The 18,228-nt window shown below is 44.1% G+C and overlaps 1 protein-coding gene across 1 annotated transcript in view; it reads right to left on the bottom strand.

Moving 5' to 3' along the window:
* LOC139382380 (rho guanine nucleotide exchange factor 12-like) overlaps positions 1-18,228 on the bottom strand; it is an 80,630-nt gene that overhangs the window by 1,822 nt on the left and 60,580 nt on the right. The window contains exons 20-40 of the mRNA XM_071126385.1: positions 15,661-15,693; positions 14,700-14,814; positions 14,487-14,595; positions 13,967-14,164; positions 12,541-12,685; positions 12,198-12,230; positions 11,786-11,940; positions 9,261-9,407; positions 9,015-9,100; positions 8,229-8,354; positions 7,683-7,797; positions 6,788-6,888; positions 6,406-6,483; positions 6,012-6,087; positions 5,543-5,710; positions 5,083-5,170; positions 4,712-4,789; positions 4,498-4,592; positions 3,969-4,196; positions 3,482-3,730; positions 125-351 (exon numbers count right to left, since the gene is read on the bottom strand). Of these exons, the coding sequence (XP_070982486.1) occupies positions 125-351; positions 3,482-3,730; positions 3,969-4,196; positions 4,498-4,592; positions 4,712-4,789; positions 5,083-5,170; positions 5,543-5,710; positions 6,012-6,087; positions 6,406-6,483; positions 6,788-6,888; positions 7,683-7,797; positions 8,229-8,354; positions 9,015-9,100; positions 9,261-9,407; positions 11,786-11,940; positions 12,198-12,230; positions 12,541-12,685; positions 13,967-14,164; positions 14,487-14,595; positions 14,700-14,814; positions 15,661-15,693 (2,650 nt within the window). The remainder of the gene's footprint in view (positions 1-124; positions 352-3,481; positions 3,731-3,968; positions 4,197-4,497; positions 4,593-4,711; positions 4,790-5,082; positions 5,171-5,542; positions 5,711-6,011; positions 6,088-6,405; positions 6,484-6,787; positions 6,889-7,682; positions 7,798-8,228; positions 8,355-9,014; positions 9,101-9,260; positions 9,408-11,785; positions 11,941-12,197; positions 12,231-12,540; positions 12,686-13,966; positions 14,165-14,486; positions 14,596-14,699; positions 14,815-15,660; positions 15,694-18,228) is intronic.

Raw genomic sequence — 18,228 nt, 5'->3', positions numbered from 1 at the left:
TGTTAAACAGGGCTCAGACTTTAGAGGGTTAATCAACCAACCAGTCAGTCGACCAACGTCAACCAACCAACCAGTCAGTCGACCAACGTCAACCAACCAACCAACCATCCATCCATCCATGTACCTTGAGGTGGTTGAGGTTGGTCTGCAGGTTGCGGATGTGGGACAGGACATGTCGGCTGAAGCTGGAGATGCTGCCTGCCTGTGAGGCAGAGGAGAATCTTAGGCTGATCCCAGAGTCTCCTGCCCCGCAGCCCCGCGAGGCGCTCAGCTGCTTCCCTGTGGCCTGGAGGTCGTCGTCCGTGCTGCTCTCCTCCGAGCCCCCGTAGCCCTCCAAGACCAAGTACCCTGCTGGAAGACGCAACAAGGTCCAACTGATTAGGAACTGAATCAGTGGGTTGGTGCTGAGCTAGAACAAAAAAGTGACTACTTCACAGTAGAGCCATTTGAACGTAAACTTTTTTTTAATCAAAATGCATTTTGGGGCAGAAATGTGAACTTTCATGTGCCTTAATAACAAACTAGTATGCCATCTGTAAATATGAATAAAATTGTTAAATTACGAGCTTAGTTGGTATAGCCACAGAAAAAGTAAACAACCTTCCCGCTAGCAATGATTGGCTGAGGTAATGATTGGGCTGGCTGGACATGCTGAGAGATGAGTTCGGATTTGTCTGCCATTTAGCACGATTCTGTCTATTTGAGGTGGTCGGTATGGGTAGGTAATCCTGTCTAAAGCTGCTTTAAAATATATATATATATATATGCCTGTAATTTTCATCATAGGTACACTTCAACTATGACAGACAAAATGAGAAAAAAAAATCCAGAAAATCACATTGTAGGATTTTTAATGAATTTATTTGCAAATTATGGTGGAAAATAAGTATTTGGTCAATAACAAAAGTTTCTCAATACTTTGTTATATACCCTTTGTTGGCAATGACAGAGGTCAAATGTTTTCTGTAAGTCTTCACAAGGTTTTCACACACTGTTGCTGGTATTTTGGCCCATTCCTCCATGCAGATCTCCTCTAGAGCAGTGATGTTTTGGGGCTGTTGCTGGGCAACACAGACTTTCAACTCCCTCCAAAGATTTTCTATGGGGTTGAGATCTGGAGACTGGCTAGGCCACTCCAGGACCTTGAAATGCTTCTTACGAAGCCACTCCTTTGTTGCCCGGGCGGTGTGTTTTTGGGATCATTGTCATGCTGAAAGACCCAGCCACGTTTCATCTTCAATGACCTTGTTGATGGAAGGAGGTTTTCACTCAAAATCTCACGATACATGGCCCCATTCATTCTTTCCTTTACACGGATCAGTCGTCCTGGTCCCTTTGCAGAAAAACAGCCCCAAAGCATGATGTTTCCACCCCCATGCTTCACAATAGGTATGGTGTTCTTTGGATGCAACTCAGCATTCTTTGTACTCCAAGCACGACGAGTTGAGTTATTACTAAAAAGTTATATTTTTGGTTTCATCTGACCATATGACATTCTCCCAATCTTCTTCTGGATCATCCAAATGCTCTCTAGCAAACGTCAGACGGGCCTGGACATAAGGCTTAAGCAGGGGGACACGTCTGGCACTGCAGGATTTGAGTCCCTGGCGGCGTAGTGTGTTACTGATGGTAGGCTTTGTTACTTTGGTCCCAGCTCTCTGCAGGTCATTCACTAGGTCCCCCCGTGTGGTTCTGGGATTTTTGCTCACCGTTCTTGTGATCATTTTGACCCCACGGGGTGAGATCTTGCGTGGAGCCCCAGATCGAGGGAGATTATCAGTGGTCTTGTATGTCTTCCATTTCCTAATAATTGCTTCCACAGTTGATTTCTTCAAACCAAGCTGCTTACCTATTGCAGATTCAGTCTTCTCAGCCTGGTGCAGGTCTACAATTTTGTTTCTGGAGTCCTTTGACAGCTCTTTGGTCTTGGCCATAGTGGAGTTTGGAGTGTGACTGTTTGAGGTTGTGGACAGGTGTACTGATAACAAGTTCAAACAGATGCCATTAATACAGGTAACAAGTGGAGGACAGAGGAGCCTCTTAAAGAAGAAGTTACAGGTCTGTGAGAGCCAGAAATCTTGCTTGTTTGTAGGTGACCAAATACTTATTTTCCACCATAATTTGCAAATAAATTCATTAAAAATCCTAATGTGATTTTCTGTATTTTTTAAATAATTTTGTCTGTCATAGTTGAAGTGTACCTATGATGAACATTACAGGCCTCTCTCGTCTTTTTAAGTGGGAGAACTTGCACAATTGGTGGCTGACTAAATACTTTTTTGCCCCACTGTATATTGCGTAGTAGAACTGCATAAGTGTTGCTCTTCACTTTCTGGAGGGCCGAGGTTTGAAATCAGTGGAATTAGAGTATGATTGCTAAGGATTACGTCTTCAAACTAAGGGCAACCATGGCATCTGTGAAAGAGTGAGAAGCGTCTGTCCATGTATATGGGTAAGCTAGCTACATTTTCATATATTACACATTTCTAATTTCGTCACAAAGTAGTTTTCATTTCAAGTTCAAGTTTACTGTTAGCTAGCTAGCTAACGTTACCTAGCTGGCTCGCTAGTTAACTTTTCGTGTATGATCTGTGTAGTAATATTATTTGTATCTCAGAGTCATTTGCTTTGCTAATTATTGCCTAATGTTAGCTAGCTAACATCGAACCTGGTTGGTTAGCTACCTGCAGATTCATGCAGGGTAGTATCATGAGTTGGGATTATGGTACATTTTTTATCTAGCATGTCTTAACAAAAAGACTCCATAATGCAAGTAACCATTTCAATAGAAAGTCAATGATGTCACTGCAAAAACTGTGGATAGATGTAGCTGGTAAATTCGCTCTGGCTATCTACTCCAATTTCAGAGCACTCTCGTCTGAGTGTGCACAGAATAACTGATGAATTTACAAACACTCAACACGCGTTAAATATGGCCAGTGTCAGTAAACATTGGCAAAAAAGCGTAAAATTGTTGCCCGCAGCACAGTTGCTGTCACCAACGCTTTGGAAAACATAAAAACAGCCTAACCAGCTCTGCTAGGGCAAGTAAAATGGTCAGTGAGCTGTTCTCACATTTTTGTCTGGAAGTAGCCTGCAAGCTAGCCAATGTTAGCTTGGGTGCTTGACTGCTGTTAGGACAGAACACTCAGATCAACCATTAAAGAGATGGGTGGGGCTATAGCTTAGGTGTGAATGATGCTGAATGTGTATCTCCAGTAGTAGTACCATTTTCTCAAAAGTGAGGTTACAACTTTATCAACTTTCAAAGCAGAATTTATTTCCCATTGTTCCTCAACTGTAGTGTATGTAATACCATTTTATAGCTCTGAGTCTCTACTTTTATCCAATGTAAAAAACACAATTTCAAAATTTGCTACCTAAGACCGAATCGAGCCGGTCGTTCACAAATTTGCAACCCCATGGGTCCCCAAGACCAGGATAAAAAAACACTGCTCTCTCACACACACTGCAAGTTTACCATAATCCTCGGGGGACTCAAAGAAGCCTGTGTCCCCAGACACCAGGTCCTGAGCCGGGTCCTCGGGGTGGCTTGCCTGGGTGCACCTCCCTGAGCCGTTCTGAACCGCCACCCGGGCCCGGCTGTCCACGGGGGTCCTCAGGGACGTGGTCCTGAGAAGACGCCCGCCCCCCGAGGAGGAGCGTCCTGCGCCTTCGCCGTCCTCCTGTGACATGAGCTGGGTCACAAGGACTTGCTTCAGCGCTGACACTAGAGGACAAAGATACGGTTAAGACCAATGGAGGAGTGTGCGTGTGACATTTTAAATGAATCGATTCCCACCCACATAAAATCTATAAATGCAATGTGTGTTTAGGGTGGAAAGCTGTCCCTGACCAACCAACCTGACAGGGTTCATATAACTAACTATATTTTTCCTGGTCAGAAAAGTCTTAACCCACTCCAGACTTGAGACCTAGGCGATTGAGGCAGATGTCCTTTCACTCACATGTCTTTAAGGCATCGTCAGCTCTCGAAGGACTGACGCCCACACTGTCCGATTCGCTGAGCCCTTCTACGGCCATGCGGAAGGGCAGCCTATCTGCAAGGTCCGGGTCCCCGTAAAGCCCCTCCTCCCGGTTGGGCTCCTCCTCTTCCGGCTTGAGTCCTTCAAATGGGTTGGCATCTGGGAGAGAGGTCTGCATCTCGCCTCCAGAGACAGCGCAGCCCTCTTTATCTGGGGAGCGAACAAGGAGACCTTGATGTGCATTCAGTCAATCTAGATGGATTCTACTGGAGCATGTTACTAGTGGAGGCGGGAACGTAATAGCTGGAATGGAATAAATGGTAAGGTATCAAAAGACATGGACTCTGTTTCATACATTCCAGTCCAGCCATTGAAATAAGCCTTTCCTGTGTTCTAAAGTGACATCAGCTTCCACTGCACATTACACAATGTCCCTAACTGCTGCTGAAGAAGTTCTCAAATATCCCTATAGACGGGGGAACATGGAGAGATGGGGTGCTAGTTTAGATACCTATAGACTGGTTGCTTCCAGAGGAGATGCGGTCCGGATCCTTACTGAGTTGGGCTATGCCTGCAGTGATGATCTCCACACCGTCTCTCTCTCCACTGACATGGTGGGAGAGAACACAGAGTCAGTATTAGGAGAAGCAAGTTCATGGTCATCATAAAATACATTTGCTGATTAATAAAACCAAATAAGTTTTATACTGAGAGGAGGAACGTACCTCGTTTGAGGTAAGGGGATGACGCTGTTTGGCTTCACTTTCATGGCGTCCGCTCTCTGGGTGATCTGCCGCTGCCACCTGGTGGAGGGAGGATGACAACACACAGACAGACCGACAAAGATAAAAACAGATACAGACACACAGTGACAGAGGTGAGTAGACTGTGGGTAAAAGGTGTTCCTTACTAGACCTAGGATCAGATAACCCTACCTCCATTGCTAACCTTCACTATTAAGACAGGTAAGAAAAAGATCTGACCCTGTATCAGTGGTTAGGGTTAACTTCTACCTACTCCAGTGAATTAAGCTAAACTGAATGGGGTTTTAAAGTTGTGGCTATAATGACTAAACCACAGTGTCAGGAGGACTCACATTCTCTGCTCTGATACGGTCTGGGCCATCAGCTCGTAGATTTGGGCCCCGTTGTCCGACATTGAGAGAACAAAGAACGACTTGTTGTCTGTTGGGAGAGGGAATAGCAGGAAAATAGGGTACTCCGGACTGTGTCTCACATTACAACCTATCCCCCTATATATTGCACTACTTTTGACCACAGTCACATAGGTCTATGGTCAAAAGTAGTCCACTATATAGGGGGATAGGGTGTAATGTGAGCTGGGAGTCACTGTGTTAACAAGGTTGGATCTACAGTACCAGTCAAACGTTTGCACACACCGACTCATTCCAGGGGTTCTTTATTTTTACTATTTTCTACATTGTAGAATAATAGTGAAGACATCAAAACGATAAAATAACACAGGTAGCATGACTACAGGGTGGCCATCTTTGTCAGGGAAACGGATGGTATGACTGTATCTTTATGGCAACTCACCTGTGGCCACAGAGCGCACCAGCACCGCGTTGAGCTTGATGATGGGGCTGAAGATGTGCTTGGTGTCGGCGGTGCCAGACAGGTTTTTGCTATGGCACTTGAGGATGAGCCGCTCGTCCTGCTTCTGTAGCAGCACCAGGATGTCCTCCAGGAGCAGGGTGTACAGCTCTGAGACCAGATGAGGAGATTTAACCACAGAATTACATAGAACACTACACTGGACATAGATGTCACAATTATATTAGTATTATATCTCATTAGGCAACAATGGTGTTTCTTTTATAATTTTTCCCATTACATCATGGAGTTTTTCCTGACCACATGACCTGACATTGAATTAGCCCAGGCTGTTTGCAGTTGTAGTCTACAACTAGGGCCAAGAGTTTTCCCTAGTTGGATCACATTGGTCAGGAAAAAACTCCTTGGCCCTACTCATCCACATAAACGCCTGATAAAGTCAAAAACATACCAATAGTCTTGTCCTTGTTGACCTTCCATGACAGTGGTCCCTCATGGACCATCTTCTTCTTGGTCAGGTCCAGGTTCTGAGAGTGTAGGGTGGAAAGGTCAATAGGTCAGATTAGCTGGGCTTACTTGTTTAGTCAGATCCCCATTAGCTTTCACTTTGGACAAAACTACTCTTCCACCCCAAAGAATGGAGCTGCATGATCTAGTCAAATTTCGAGCACTAGCAGCTGACATTTAAAAAATAATTTCCCCTTTTATAACTGCAGTGGCTCCCTTGCAGAAACCAAAACAAACTAAAATGTTGCTTAAAGTCAATTGTGTCTGCAAACTAAAAGAGCTGTATTGTGAAGTCTTTTTGAGGGCAGGAGCAGAAAACACTTTATAGATCGCCTCACCTTGAGCTCTGAAATCATGGGGTTCTCTGTCTGCTTCAGAGACGAGAGGTCTAACCGCCTCTGGTAGTCCTCCAGCCTCTGTGGAAAGAAAGAGGGAGGGGGAGAAACAGAGAGCAAGAAAGAGAGGCACACAGAAAAACAGGCGTAAGCTGGATACTCTGCTGCTACAGGCACTATTACACTCTAAACAACAGACACAAACCCCATATTTTCCCTGCAATCCATCATCTCTGCATTCTCTCAGAGGAACAGTGGGAGAAAAGAGAGGACAGATTTTCGGGTGGCTGAGGCCCAGTAGGCCGAGCAGGGGTGAAATGAGATAAGAGAGATGTGGCTGTGCTGCCGTCCCCTCCGTTCCCAGATGACGCTAAATCACACCCACCTGCTTGTTTTCAGACTCCTTCACTGCTTGGTTGACATGATTGAGGATCTTCCTGCAGCAGTCGCCCGCCTTCTTTACCTTATCTTTCTCCACGGTGTCATCTGAAATTAAATTACGAGAGAGAGTGAGAGCTGAAGATTTTGTGGAGAAAAACAGAAAAAAAAACAGCCTCTGTGGGGTACTGACCAACAAATGGATATTTTCCTGCCCCAATTAGCAGCCGATCACTCGGAAATGAAGACCAAGTAGAGGGCATTAACATTCCTAATAGCTGGTACCTACTTTATGTTCAGTGCATTTTATGGCCGGAGAACTAAACCACAGCCAAGATTAAAAACGATGGGAACCAAATAATTCGAGAACATCTCACAAAACGTGCATTACTGACTACGGAAAATGCCAAAACAATAATCTCAGTTTAACCGAGAGCACAGCTGTAATTCGCTAACAGGCTGGCGCAATGCCAGCTCTCCCGGGTCACTGAAAATACCCTAGTTTAGACATGACATACATGTATCACAATTACCATTGCATACACAGTGATGAGCTGGCAGCTCCCAACACACATGCACACACACACACGCGTGCACGCACAGAGGGTGGTCACTGGGGCACCACAGCGGAAGGACACTGCTATCATTAACGCTGCTGTAAGCGCGCTGCCCTGCATCACCGCGATGGCCTGGTCTGCTTTGAGCCCAGCGCCATCATTACTCATTGTCAGAGTCTAGTCTTTTTACACTATCATGCCAAACAGAACCGTACTGTGCTGGCGGCTCATTGTGTTGGCTCCCTAGCACGGTTCCAGCAACTACGGTGGGTGTGTAGTCAGCCCAGTACAGCTTAGCTTAATTAATAGAGTGAAAGAAGTATAAGGAATGTGCATGTGGCCCACCTGTGTACTTGGCGATGTTCTCCAGTAGAAGAGGGTACTTGGTGAGCCTCTGCATCTCCACGGGAATGATGTCCTTCAGTTGGAGTCTTCGACACAGTCGGTTACTCTCAGCCTCCTGCAAACGCACAGTGAAGTCAGGAAAAAAGGCCGCAGGAATGATGAAAAGGGGCAACAAAACAGGCAAGATGCATCCTTTTCGCTCATGTACATACTTCGCCCACCAGTGACTTTAGCTTTGACAGAGCTACATCTTCCATGGTTACTTTCTACAACTCATGTTTAAATGTGTCATTTACGTCAAATTCATTTGAACTTTGAACTTAAAATCAACAAATCATTTTTCAAATGCTACCATTGAACTCCTCTTGCTTCCCACAAACATCCCATACCCTGTCGCAGACATTGTACTGTAGAGTCTGCAGAAGTGAATTACAGTCAAATACCTGGCCTAAACCTCGAGTAACAGGCAGTGCACAATAGCCCCGTGTGTACTCCAGTCCCAGCGCTGCCCTGTCCTCCTCTTCTCTCCTCCATTCCTCCACTTACCTGCATGAAGGAGGTGAAGCGCGAGTCCTTCTTCTGCCTGCTCTTGATGAGCTCCAGAGCGAAGGGCTGGTTGCTGCAGAATGTGCCCACCGCCTGCTTGATCTTCTCCTCCTCGCCCCTGCTGAACTGGAAAACACAAGTGAGCAAGGCGAATCAGGGTCAGTCGCCATGGCAACTGCCTGGTTGTTGCGTGTGTGTGTGTGTGTGTGGTGGCAGTGTGCCAGATCGAGGGGTCTAAAATCTACCACGTACATGCTTCAGCCAATTCCCTCCGACTATCATTGTTGTCATGATTCTGTCACAGCTATATTTTGGTTATCATGGTTGTCTCCGCGTTCGGGCACGAATGGTTGCCGTGCACCACCCGAGTGGGTGCTTCACATTGCCGGTGGATAAGGCGAGCTTTCCCCTTTCTATGTAAGCACTTTGAGCACTTGGAAAAGCTCTTTATAAAGCCAATGAATTATCATTATACATGTATAGACAGAGGGGTTTGCTAAAGCACATATATATCTGGGACCAGGTTAGTGGATGGGTTCCGCCTGTCCATCTGTGCCACACGATCATTTCACAATTCTACTTCCATTCCGCAAAAACAGAGCAACCATCTTTATCCCATACAAAAAAGTGGAAGTTTATTCTGCAGTGAAAAGTAATTTCAGACAATGGCACCGCTTTTGTGGATTGTGAGAGAGAAAGACACTTCTCTACAACACAATTATTACATAAATCATATTCCGTTGGGGAAAAGGCTTCAAAATAAAAAAATAAACGAGCTGTACTCACCCAGGACAGCAAGTCGTCTCCTATTTGGTCGATTACGGACGTCTCGTTCCTCTTCCGGATTGTTACCATTTGCTCAGATATCCAAACTGAAATTCAAAATGAAAGGGAATGTAAGAGGGCCATTCTGTGTGTGTGTATGTGTGCGTACATGCCTGTGCATGTACATGCCTGTGTGTGTGTGTGTGTGTGTGTGTGTGTGTGTGTGTGTGTGTGTGTGTGTGTGCTTATGCCCATGCGTGTAAGTACCATGCAGTTGAACAATGTCCTCCAGGTTGGTGAAGATGTTCTTGATGTCGGCAGGAGGCAGTATGCCCTCTCTGGTGAGCTTCTGGTAGAAGATGTTGTCCAGCACTTTGAGCATCCGCAGGTGGGCCCTCTCAGTGTAGAACAGCTCTGTACACAGACAGCTCTAATCACTATTGCAGACACATACTGATAAATGACTACATTAGACGACCACAAAAGGGTGATAAAGAGTGATAATGAGAACGGTTATTTCAGCTTGTTCTTTGGGGGTTTTTGGCCAAGGTTCCAACTAGGAAAGATGCATTGGTAAAGTGATATACGAATAAAGTTTGCTTGATTGAGTTGTTTGTTTGTTCATTGCACTCTTACCTCGTTACACTCGTACCCGTAGACGGGTTCAAATAGCAGATTTGGACACTGATTAAGTGCCTAAATTGGGACGCAGTGGCTGTACAGTAACATGTTATACATGACGTCAGAGCTCAAGGTCTCCGCTTCACAGCACAGTACTGGTTTTTAATTGACAGCGGTTCTAAGAAGTTGCCCCCATCCCTCTCGCTAACTGGTCAACTTTTGCACATTTTTTGTTGTCTTGAGTGAGGGAAATGCTGTATATAAATGATTACATAAAGAGGACTTGATGTATTTTGAAAGATGAGACGTTGAGGATTATAATATATACACCAATTTGATGTAATACAAGCAAGCCAAACCCCTTTTAGTCCAAATGTGCACTTCATATTTCCAAACTCATTTAATATACAGTGCCATTACCACAATGCTTGATGTTGTACAAGATGACATGGCGTCATACCCTGGGTTGTTCTGAACAGAATGAGCCTATGTCGTATTGTGAAGAAATTTGGCGGCGAAAACGCATCTGAATGGACTCGTGACTCTACGCCCACCAAAATTACAATCTGCTTCTCTGAATTACCTTGAGAAACACTGAGATTGTATTATGTAACTTAGCTGCCCATGTTGGCAATAGAACACGCTTTCAAACGATGCCCACCTGACCAGATTGTGACATATAATGGAACCGTTTTAGGCCTGATCACTGACAACAATGAGACAGCCTATAGGGAGGAAGTCAGAGACCTGATCATGTGGTGCCAGGACAACAACCTCTCCCTCAACGTGATCAAGACAAAGGGGATGCTTGTGGACTACAAGAATAGAGGACCAAGCACACGCCCATTCTCATCGACGGAGCTGTAGTGGAGCAGGTTGAGAGCTTCAAGTTCCTTGGTGTCCACATCACCAACAAACTATTATGGTCCTAACACACCAAGACAGTTGTGAAGAGGGCACGGCAAAACCTATTCCTCCTCGGGAGAATGAAAAGATTTGTCATGCGTCCTCAGACACTCAAAAGATTTTACAGCTGTACCATCGAGAGCATCCTGACGGGTTGCATCACTGCCTGGTATGGCAACTGCTCGGCCTCCGACCGCAAGGCACTAGAGAGGGTAGTGCGTATGGCCCAGTACATCACTGGGGCCAAGCTTCCTGCCATCCAGGACCTCTATACCAGGCAGTGTCAGAGGAAGGCCCTAAAAATCGTTAATGACTTCATCAACCCTAGTCACAGACTGTTATCTCTGCTACAGCACGGCAAGCGGTACCGGAGCACCAAGTCTAGGTCCAAGAGGCTTCTAAACAGCTTCTACCCCCAAGCCATAAGACTCCTGAACATCTAATCAAATGGCTTCCCAGACTATTTGCAAAGAAAAATGTATTTGTTTTCTGAATGCGCTAAACAACAATAGTAAGTAATTGTGTAAAGGCGGGGATGCAGGGCTGTTATCCAAATAAAAACTACAAGTCTGCTTGCTCTCGTACCTCAACGGCACAGCTAGGAGAGCTCAAAATAGCACCTTATAGTTGAAGACTATTCATTGAGTTGAAATGACATAGGACCTGTTCACACTTTGGAGAGGTGTGTGGCCACTTGGAGACACCAGTTAGACCGCTCACACAAACCCTTGTCAATTTTTGTTTGTCTTATGTTGAACCTACCCCAAATTTTCCATGAATATTCTTATGTTACTGAATGCACCCAGATTAATTGAAGATTTCGTTATCAACAAATACCTCAAAGTGTACAGTAAATACACAAAATCAACAGTGTAATGTTTAGATTCAGTCTTGTCAGATTATGTCCTCACCTTGAGTCTAATAATTTTACAACAATCTCCAAACTGTTCACTTTTGAATGCTACCATGTTTATGCATTCGCTTTTCATATTTCTTCTGTAAGAAACATCTCAATTTAGACTTATCCATATAGGACAATTCCCAAGAGTGTAAGCGGTTAACACCGTGATTATTCCTATTGAACAATAATCTGCCTACTAAAAAGAGTGAATGACTAACACAGACATACAGTATGTACAGGGCCCTGGGTTTTTCCTAATCATGCAAAGCCAATCACTAGGGCCCAGAGTTTTTCCTGGTCAGGTTAGATGGGCCCCATGTATTTATATTATGGTGACTGGGTTACAATTCGAACAGGAAGTTACCGTTAATGACTTCCTGTCTCTTGATCTCGTGGGGCTGGAGTCCGGCCAGGACCTCTCGTCCCACCAGCTGCTGCCAGTTGAGGGGGTCGTGCTCGGAGTCAGTGCCTCCTTGGTCGTCTTCACTCTGCACCTCTGTAGAACCAAGGCCATCCAACCTGGGAGATAGGCAGCAGCAGTTACGAGACTGGTTACAACCTTAAATACACCATCCGATTAAGATAAATGGAGTCACGAAATATAACAGAAACTCATACGGTCTCTAACCACAGCACTTCTGATAAAAGTAATCCACATTTTGTCCAAAAGAGGTTTAGGACACTGACTAAAAACTCTAATAAACGATCTGACCATTGCCTTTATCAGAAGTAGTGGTAGGCCAAGTAGGTCAAAACAAAGAACAGAAAACACTCACCTTCTGATAGCCTTGGGTGTTCCTTCAAGAATTCTGAAACAAGAGGAAACTATTAACTACGTGGCCTGCATGACAAAGCTCCACATACTCATACTCTGCCTGCATGAAACTACAATGTCAAACCCCCCAAAAAGGGGGGGACACACAATAGGGGATAAAAAAAATACATTTCAAGGGCTGAATGGAAAAAAAACTTCTCTATCATCTGGAATGGAATTGCATTTTATATACAGAGGGTAGATTAAAAAAAAAAGTCTAAAATGACAACCTATTCCTTATTTAGTGCACTACTTTTGACTGCATCCTAGGCACTATGTTTTCCCCTGCTTGGGGTCCATCTTACCCACTCTCCCTGTCCTCCTCCTGTAGTTGGTCCAGGCTATAGGGGCTCAGGCTGTAGTCAAAATGTGTGTTTGGAGTGTACTCTGGACTGTCCAGGTCTCCAAGACCCTCACTCAGTTTGAGGAAGGCAGAGTTAGGGGTCCCAACTGAGAGGAGAGACAGAGATAAACAGAGCGAATAGATCAGTTACACTGTACAACTATCAGGCCAGGTGGGAAGACCATTACTCCAGCTTAGAGCGGGGACGATAAACCGAAAATTGCCTTCCTCTTACCCAAGCATTTAGCTTCCGTCTGTAATTTTCGATGATTTAGCTACACAACTTTTCTGTAGATTGTTCTAAAATCATTATTTGGTCGACAGTAATAGCCTACGCATTATGTTAATTCCCGATATGAAAGTATTTCGCTGTCGGCTGCTGACTCTCACTCCTTCTCCCCACTGTGACATGGAGGAGGTAGAGATGCATTCTGACAAACACAAGCATATGACCATTGCTCAAAACGCTATTGCAGGGAAAAGACAGTTTTCAAAGCTACTACTGTTGTTCTAGTTACAGAGAGGACAATCATAACTTTGTGAATAGATTATGTATTTCTCACCTCTTAATATTGAGTTCATGGCACCACTTTACAACCCGAGTAGGATGTAGTGTACTACATGGTGCGCCGCAGAGGGGAGACAAGCGCACCATTCGCAATGAATAGGCCTACATCAAGTAGCCTAGGCCTAGCACTGGAAAGTGTTTGTCGGACATTAGCCTACATTTACGGATTCCAACTTCCACAAGTGGTGAATGATATACTGTTGCTTATAGGCCAATATGCACAAAGATGCCAGCAAATTCTTTGAAGAGCCAAAATTAAATTTGATAATTCTGGATCGTATTTTGACAGGTTGCAAAATATAAATCATGAATTTCCTGGATATGTTCGATGAAATAGCTAAATAAAAAAATAATATGATACCATCTCAGTTGTCTTAATTGGCACTGGAAAAAACTGCCACTAACATAAAGTACCTGTCCATAAAGACTTATTACTAAAAAAAAAGTTACGTTTATCGCCATCACAAAAAATAGGTAAATTGATCACGATTTTGGTACATAATCGCCCAGCTCTACTACAGCTACAATGACCCAAAATTAATAGGCAACATTGACAGCTAACAATTAGGACATTAAACCAAATACAAAGTGTCAGAGATTGTCGCGATTCAGGAACTTAGTTAAAGAGGACAGCACCGCAGACAAACCGTGCTCCTCAAACGTAAGCGTAATTGGTCTTGTGTTGCTTGCACTTGATTCAGTATGTAGTCTAGAGACTAGTGTACTTGGTTTAGAATTGAGTATGTGGTAAGTGTGCTAGCTAGGGAGTTTAGTAGGTATGTACTAGCTAGAATCAGTATGTGGTAGTTCAGGGTCGCACCAAACTCAGAGTCTCTGCTGCCTCCGTCAGAGGCGTTGTTGTTGGTTGGCGAGGTGGCGTTGGTTGGGGAGGAATGTATGAGCTCTGAGCCCTCGCTGGACTGGCTGGCCCTCAAGCGACCCGCCTCCAGGTGCTCCAGGCAGGGCTGGGACAGCTGCTTCTGGGGCCGTGGCTTGTTGAGGTCCATGGCCTTGCCAACTGCTCACACAGACAGACAGGCAGGCAAATCAGTCAGAGAGACAGGCAGGAATCCCACATACAGTCAAGACAGACACAAAGAGAGGTAGCAGGAGTCAATACTACAGGATCCGTTTACTTTGTTGCCAGTCCTCCCTTTTTCCATAGTAACAAGATGACTTGATTCAAATGTGGGTGAAATGGTGGGTAATGATGACCATCTTACCAATACAATGTGACTATCCAGGGGTTCAGTAAATCGGGAGACCTATAGTATAGTAGTGTTGGTCAACTTAAATGACAAAATGAAGGCCAGCGTGCTTTATAACGCAGACAGACTCACCGGACATGGGGTCGACGCGGCTGGGCCGGCGAGGAGGCCCGAGGATGCTGGGAAACCTGGTGCGTTTCACCTTCTCCTCCCCTCCCTCCTTCTCGGTCTTGATGCTCTTCTGTTCATCACAGACATCACATGATCAGTCAGTAAGAGAGATATAGTAGGAGTGACAGTTAAAAACGGAGCTAGGTTAGCGGAGGGTTCAGTGTAAGCTCATACCTTGATCTTGGGGAGGAAGTTTATGCGGACCCATTTGGACTCTAGGCCACGTGGCTCTTTGACTTTCACGCCAAGGTGCTTCATGTACGTGAGGATGACATATTGCATAGTAGTGCTGCAACAACAGACCAACGAGGATTCAGGATTTAGAGACCAAAATTAAATTGCCATATTCTCTGTTTTATATATAAGTGGAACAGATTGGGATTCATTTGAAGTTAACTACATGTTGACGTGTCTTTAGTGTGGCTTTGACCATATGCCACGAAAACAAGTGACGACGGTGGAAAGATGTCATGTCCATTCATTCATCATCTGGGATATGCCGGGACCATATGGCATTTGAAATAAAGTTGTTATACAATGTTGGAAATAGTCCCTCGTGAATCTAGACAAGCTAGAGAAATGTCATTTTTTATTAAAGAGGTTGGCCAAGAACTCATGTAGCTAGATTGCCCCCCTGGCAAAGAGATACTCTACACACACAATGCGAAGTCTGTTGTAATGATAACTGTTCAACCTCAAGATCATCTAATATGATGTTCTTGTCCTCTTTCATGGTAGTGAACTGAAACTACCTTGTTGGTCTCCAGTCTGACATGGAGTAGAAATGACACAGATAGTGGTTAGAAAAACCAAGAGTCTGTAACGCCCCTAAGTGTCTCAAACCCCTCAAGGAGTGCAGTGCACTACACCAAATATTGTGTTTAGTGAGACAGGTAGGTTCTACATGAATTTGTCCAATAACAATGCATTTTTGGGGGGTTTTCTGGTTGTAAAACGTTTTGCTACGTTGTGCCTTAATGAACACGATCATGGTCTCCAGTCTGAGCCTGTGACCTTAACGTCTTTTATTGACAATCCCCAAAACATCCCACTGACTAAAATCGATGGATAGTGTTAAATGTGTATGGCCCATATCGGTTCTTTCCTATGGATAAACAAAAGATAATCCTCTCACCATTTCTCCTCCTCTGTGGATTGAGTTGTCAACCTAAAATATGGCAAGAAATTCAATTAGAACAAATTCTATTACACAGAAAACTATTTTAAAACGATTTAAACAGAGTACAAAAATAAGTTCAAACAATTAGAAGTAGTAGATTTCCAATCGATACATTTTCAGCCTCAATTAAAAACATAACAGCAAGTGAAACGGAGTGTGACTACTAACAGAACATCCTCTATCTTGGTGATGATGTTTTCAGCACAAGCACGTTCTCTCTCCAGTGCTACCCGGTCTCTGACGCGCTCCGTGTCCAGCCGGGCCAGCTCCCCCTCCGCCAGGGTTAGGCCCATACTGCGCTTCTGCCTGCACTCCCCACAAACCAGTGTCAGATCCCACTTTACAGTATGCTTACAATAACTAATATCATGCTTACATCAACTTATACCATACTTATTACATGATTATATCTTACAGCAGGCTTATGCCAACATAGTGTACATTTATAAGCCCAGCATCGTATAAGACCAGCACTGAGTGTTTATAAAGACAAACAGCTATACTATCTCCAAGTAAGACACACTTGTATCCATCTTTACATATGACTAGCACATAGGCACCAATGGGAAAGGCAGCCATCTCGGAAGAGCGTGCGTAAGGTGACTGACCTAAAGTCCTCCAGGTTCCTCTGGATGTCAGGGAGCTGTGCGTCCTGCACCATCTGGACGTACTGTCTGTTCAGCTCCTCAGGGATCAGCTCCGTCCTCCTCCGGTCTTCAACAGCCACCACACAACACAGTAGCACGGTTAGGAAGTGGGGTGGCAACAAATACAGCTCATCAAAGAAAGAATTCAAATGTGCAATTCTCATTTAATGACTTTGTTCGATGTCTTAACACCTGATGTGGGATAGTAGGATTAGGTAGATCGGTTAAACAACCTACCACACACTTAGAGGCACTTTGTGATCATGCTGCTATTACAGGTTGAAGTAAGGAAACTTGAGTCGGCTATATTTGGAATTCCATTAGATAACAATAGTCAATCCTCAATATACACAGAAATAACTTGGCATGGATCTGTCAGCCAGGGAAACTAATGGAAATTAAAGGAAAGCCACAAATACTCACCAAGGTCAGAGGATAGGGACTCGGGAACAGCTACTTTTAAATTCTGTATGAAAATAAGACACATTCAGACGGGAATTAACAAAGCCAGACTTGTTAATATGTGGCTTACCGAAACACCAGAGTAAAAATACTTGACATTTAACAAAAAGAGTAAAACCGCCTGATACGTGCTGAACAATTCCTAAATGTATGCCCTGTGTGTGTTAGTAGTGCATAAGACAAGTAGTCTTATCGGTCTTAGGCAGCATAATATATTGTATTGGGAATCAACAGAACAGTGGGTCAGAGAATTTACGGTTCCAGCTGTGGAGAAATGTTTTACCGCAGGGAGTGGGGACTCCTGACAGAATCACCAATAATCTTATCACACAAAACACACTGCTGTAAAATAACAGTGTTGCATTTCATATCAACACTGTCAGGGGATGTAGGTGTTTTATCACAACTATGACTTCTGCCCAGTGGTGGAAAAAGTACCCAATTATCACACTTAAGTAAAGATACCTTAATAGAAAATGACTCAATTAAAAGTGGTAGTCACCCATTAAACTACTACTAAGTCTAAAAGTATTTGGCTTTAAATATATTTAAGTATTAAAAGTAAAATGTACAAAAAACCAAAAATGCTTATATTAAGCAAACCAGATGGCACACTCCAACAGTCAGACATAATTTACAAATAAAGTATGTGTGTAGGGAGTCCGTCAGATCAGAGGCAGTAGGGATGACCACTTGATAAGTGTGTGAATTGGACCATTTTCCTGACCTGCTAAGCATTCAAAATGTAACAAATACTTGTGGGTATCAGGGAAAACGTATGGAGTAAAAAGTACATTATTTTCTTTAGGAATGTAGAGAAGTAAAAGTTATCAAGAATATAAATAGTAAAGAAAAGTACAGATACCACAAAAAACTACTTAAGTAGTACTTTAAAGTATTTTTACTAAAGTACTTCACACCACTGCTTCTGCCACAGCTCTGTGGGTTTTGTGTAATAACAACAGTGCAAGTCTGTGCTGGCTTGGGCCTGCAGTTTGGGTAAAAGCTAGCTGTGATCCTGTACTGACTGTGGATGAAAGCCGCTCGAGACTACAAGGCCCGTATTCACAATTAGTCTCAGAGTAGGAATGCTTATATGATTATATGGATAGGTGGTACCTGATCTTAGACCAGCACACCAACTCAGACTCTTGGTGAATATCGGCCCAGATGTAGGCTAGTTCAACTCTACTCTACTCTACTCACAGCTCCCCGGTCGATGAAGAAGTTGTGGAAGTCCATGAACACCCGTCTGGTTTCTTTGGAGTTGGTCTGCTTGCACAGGTCAGCGTAGAGGTAGCAGAGCTAAAGAGAAACGTTTCCCATGATCAATGAGAGATGACAAACACGTTGTACACCATTATGTCTGCGTCAGCACTGCACTGATATCCCATTTAAAAAAAATGTATATTGT

The sequence above is a fragment of the Oncorhynchus clarkii genome, chromosome 24, assembly GCF_045791955.1.
Source record: "Oncorhynchus clarkii lewisi isolate Uvic-CL-2024 chromosome 24, UVic_Ocla_1.0, whole genome shotgun sequence".
Classification (NCBI taxonomy): domain Eukaryota; kingdom Metazoa; phylum Chordata; class Actinopteri; order Salmoniformes; family Salmonidae; genus Oncorhynchus; species Oncorhynchus clarkii.
Note: the sequence above shows the minus strand (reverse complement) of the source record. Positions and strands in the feature narration are given on the sequence as shown.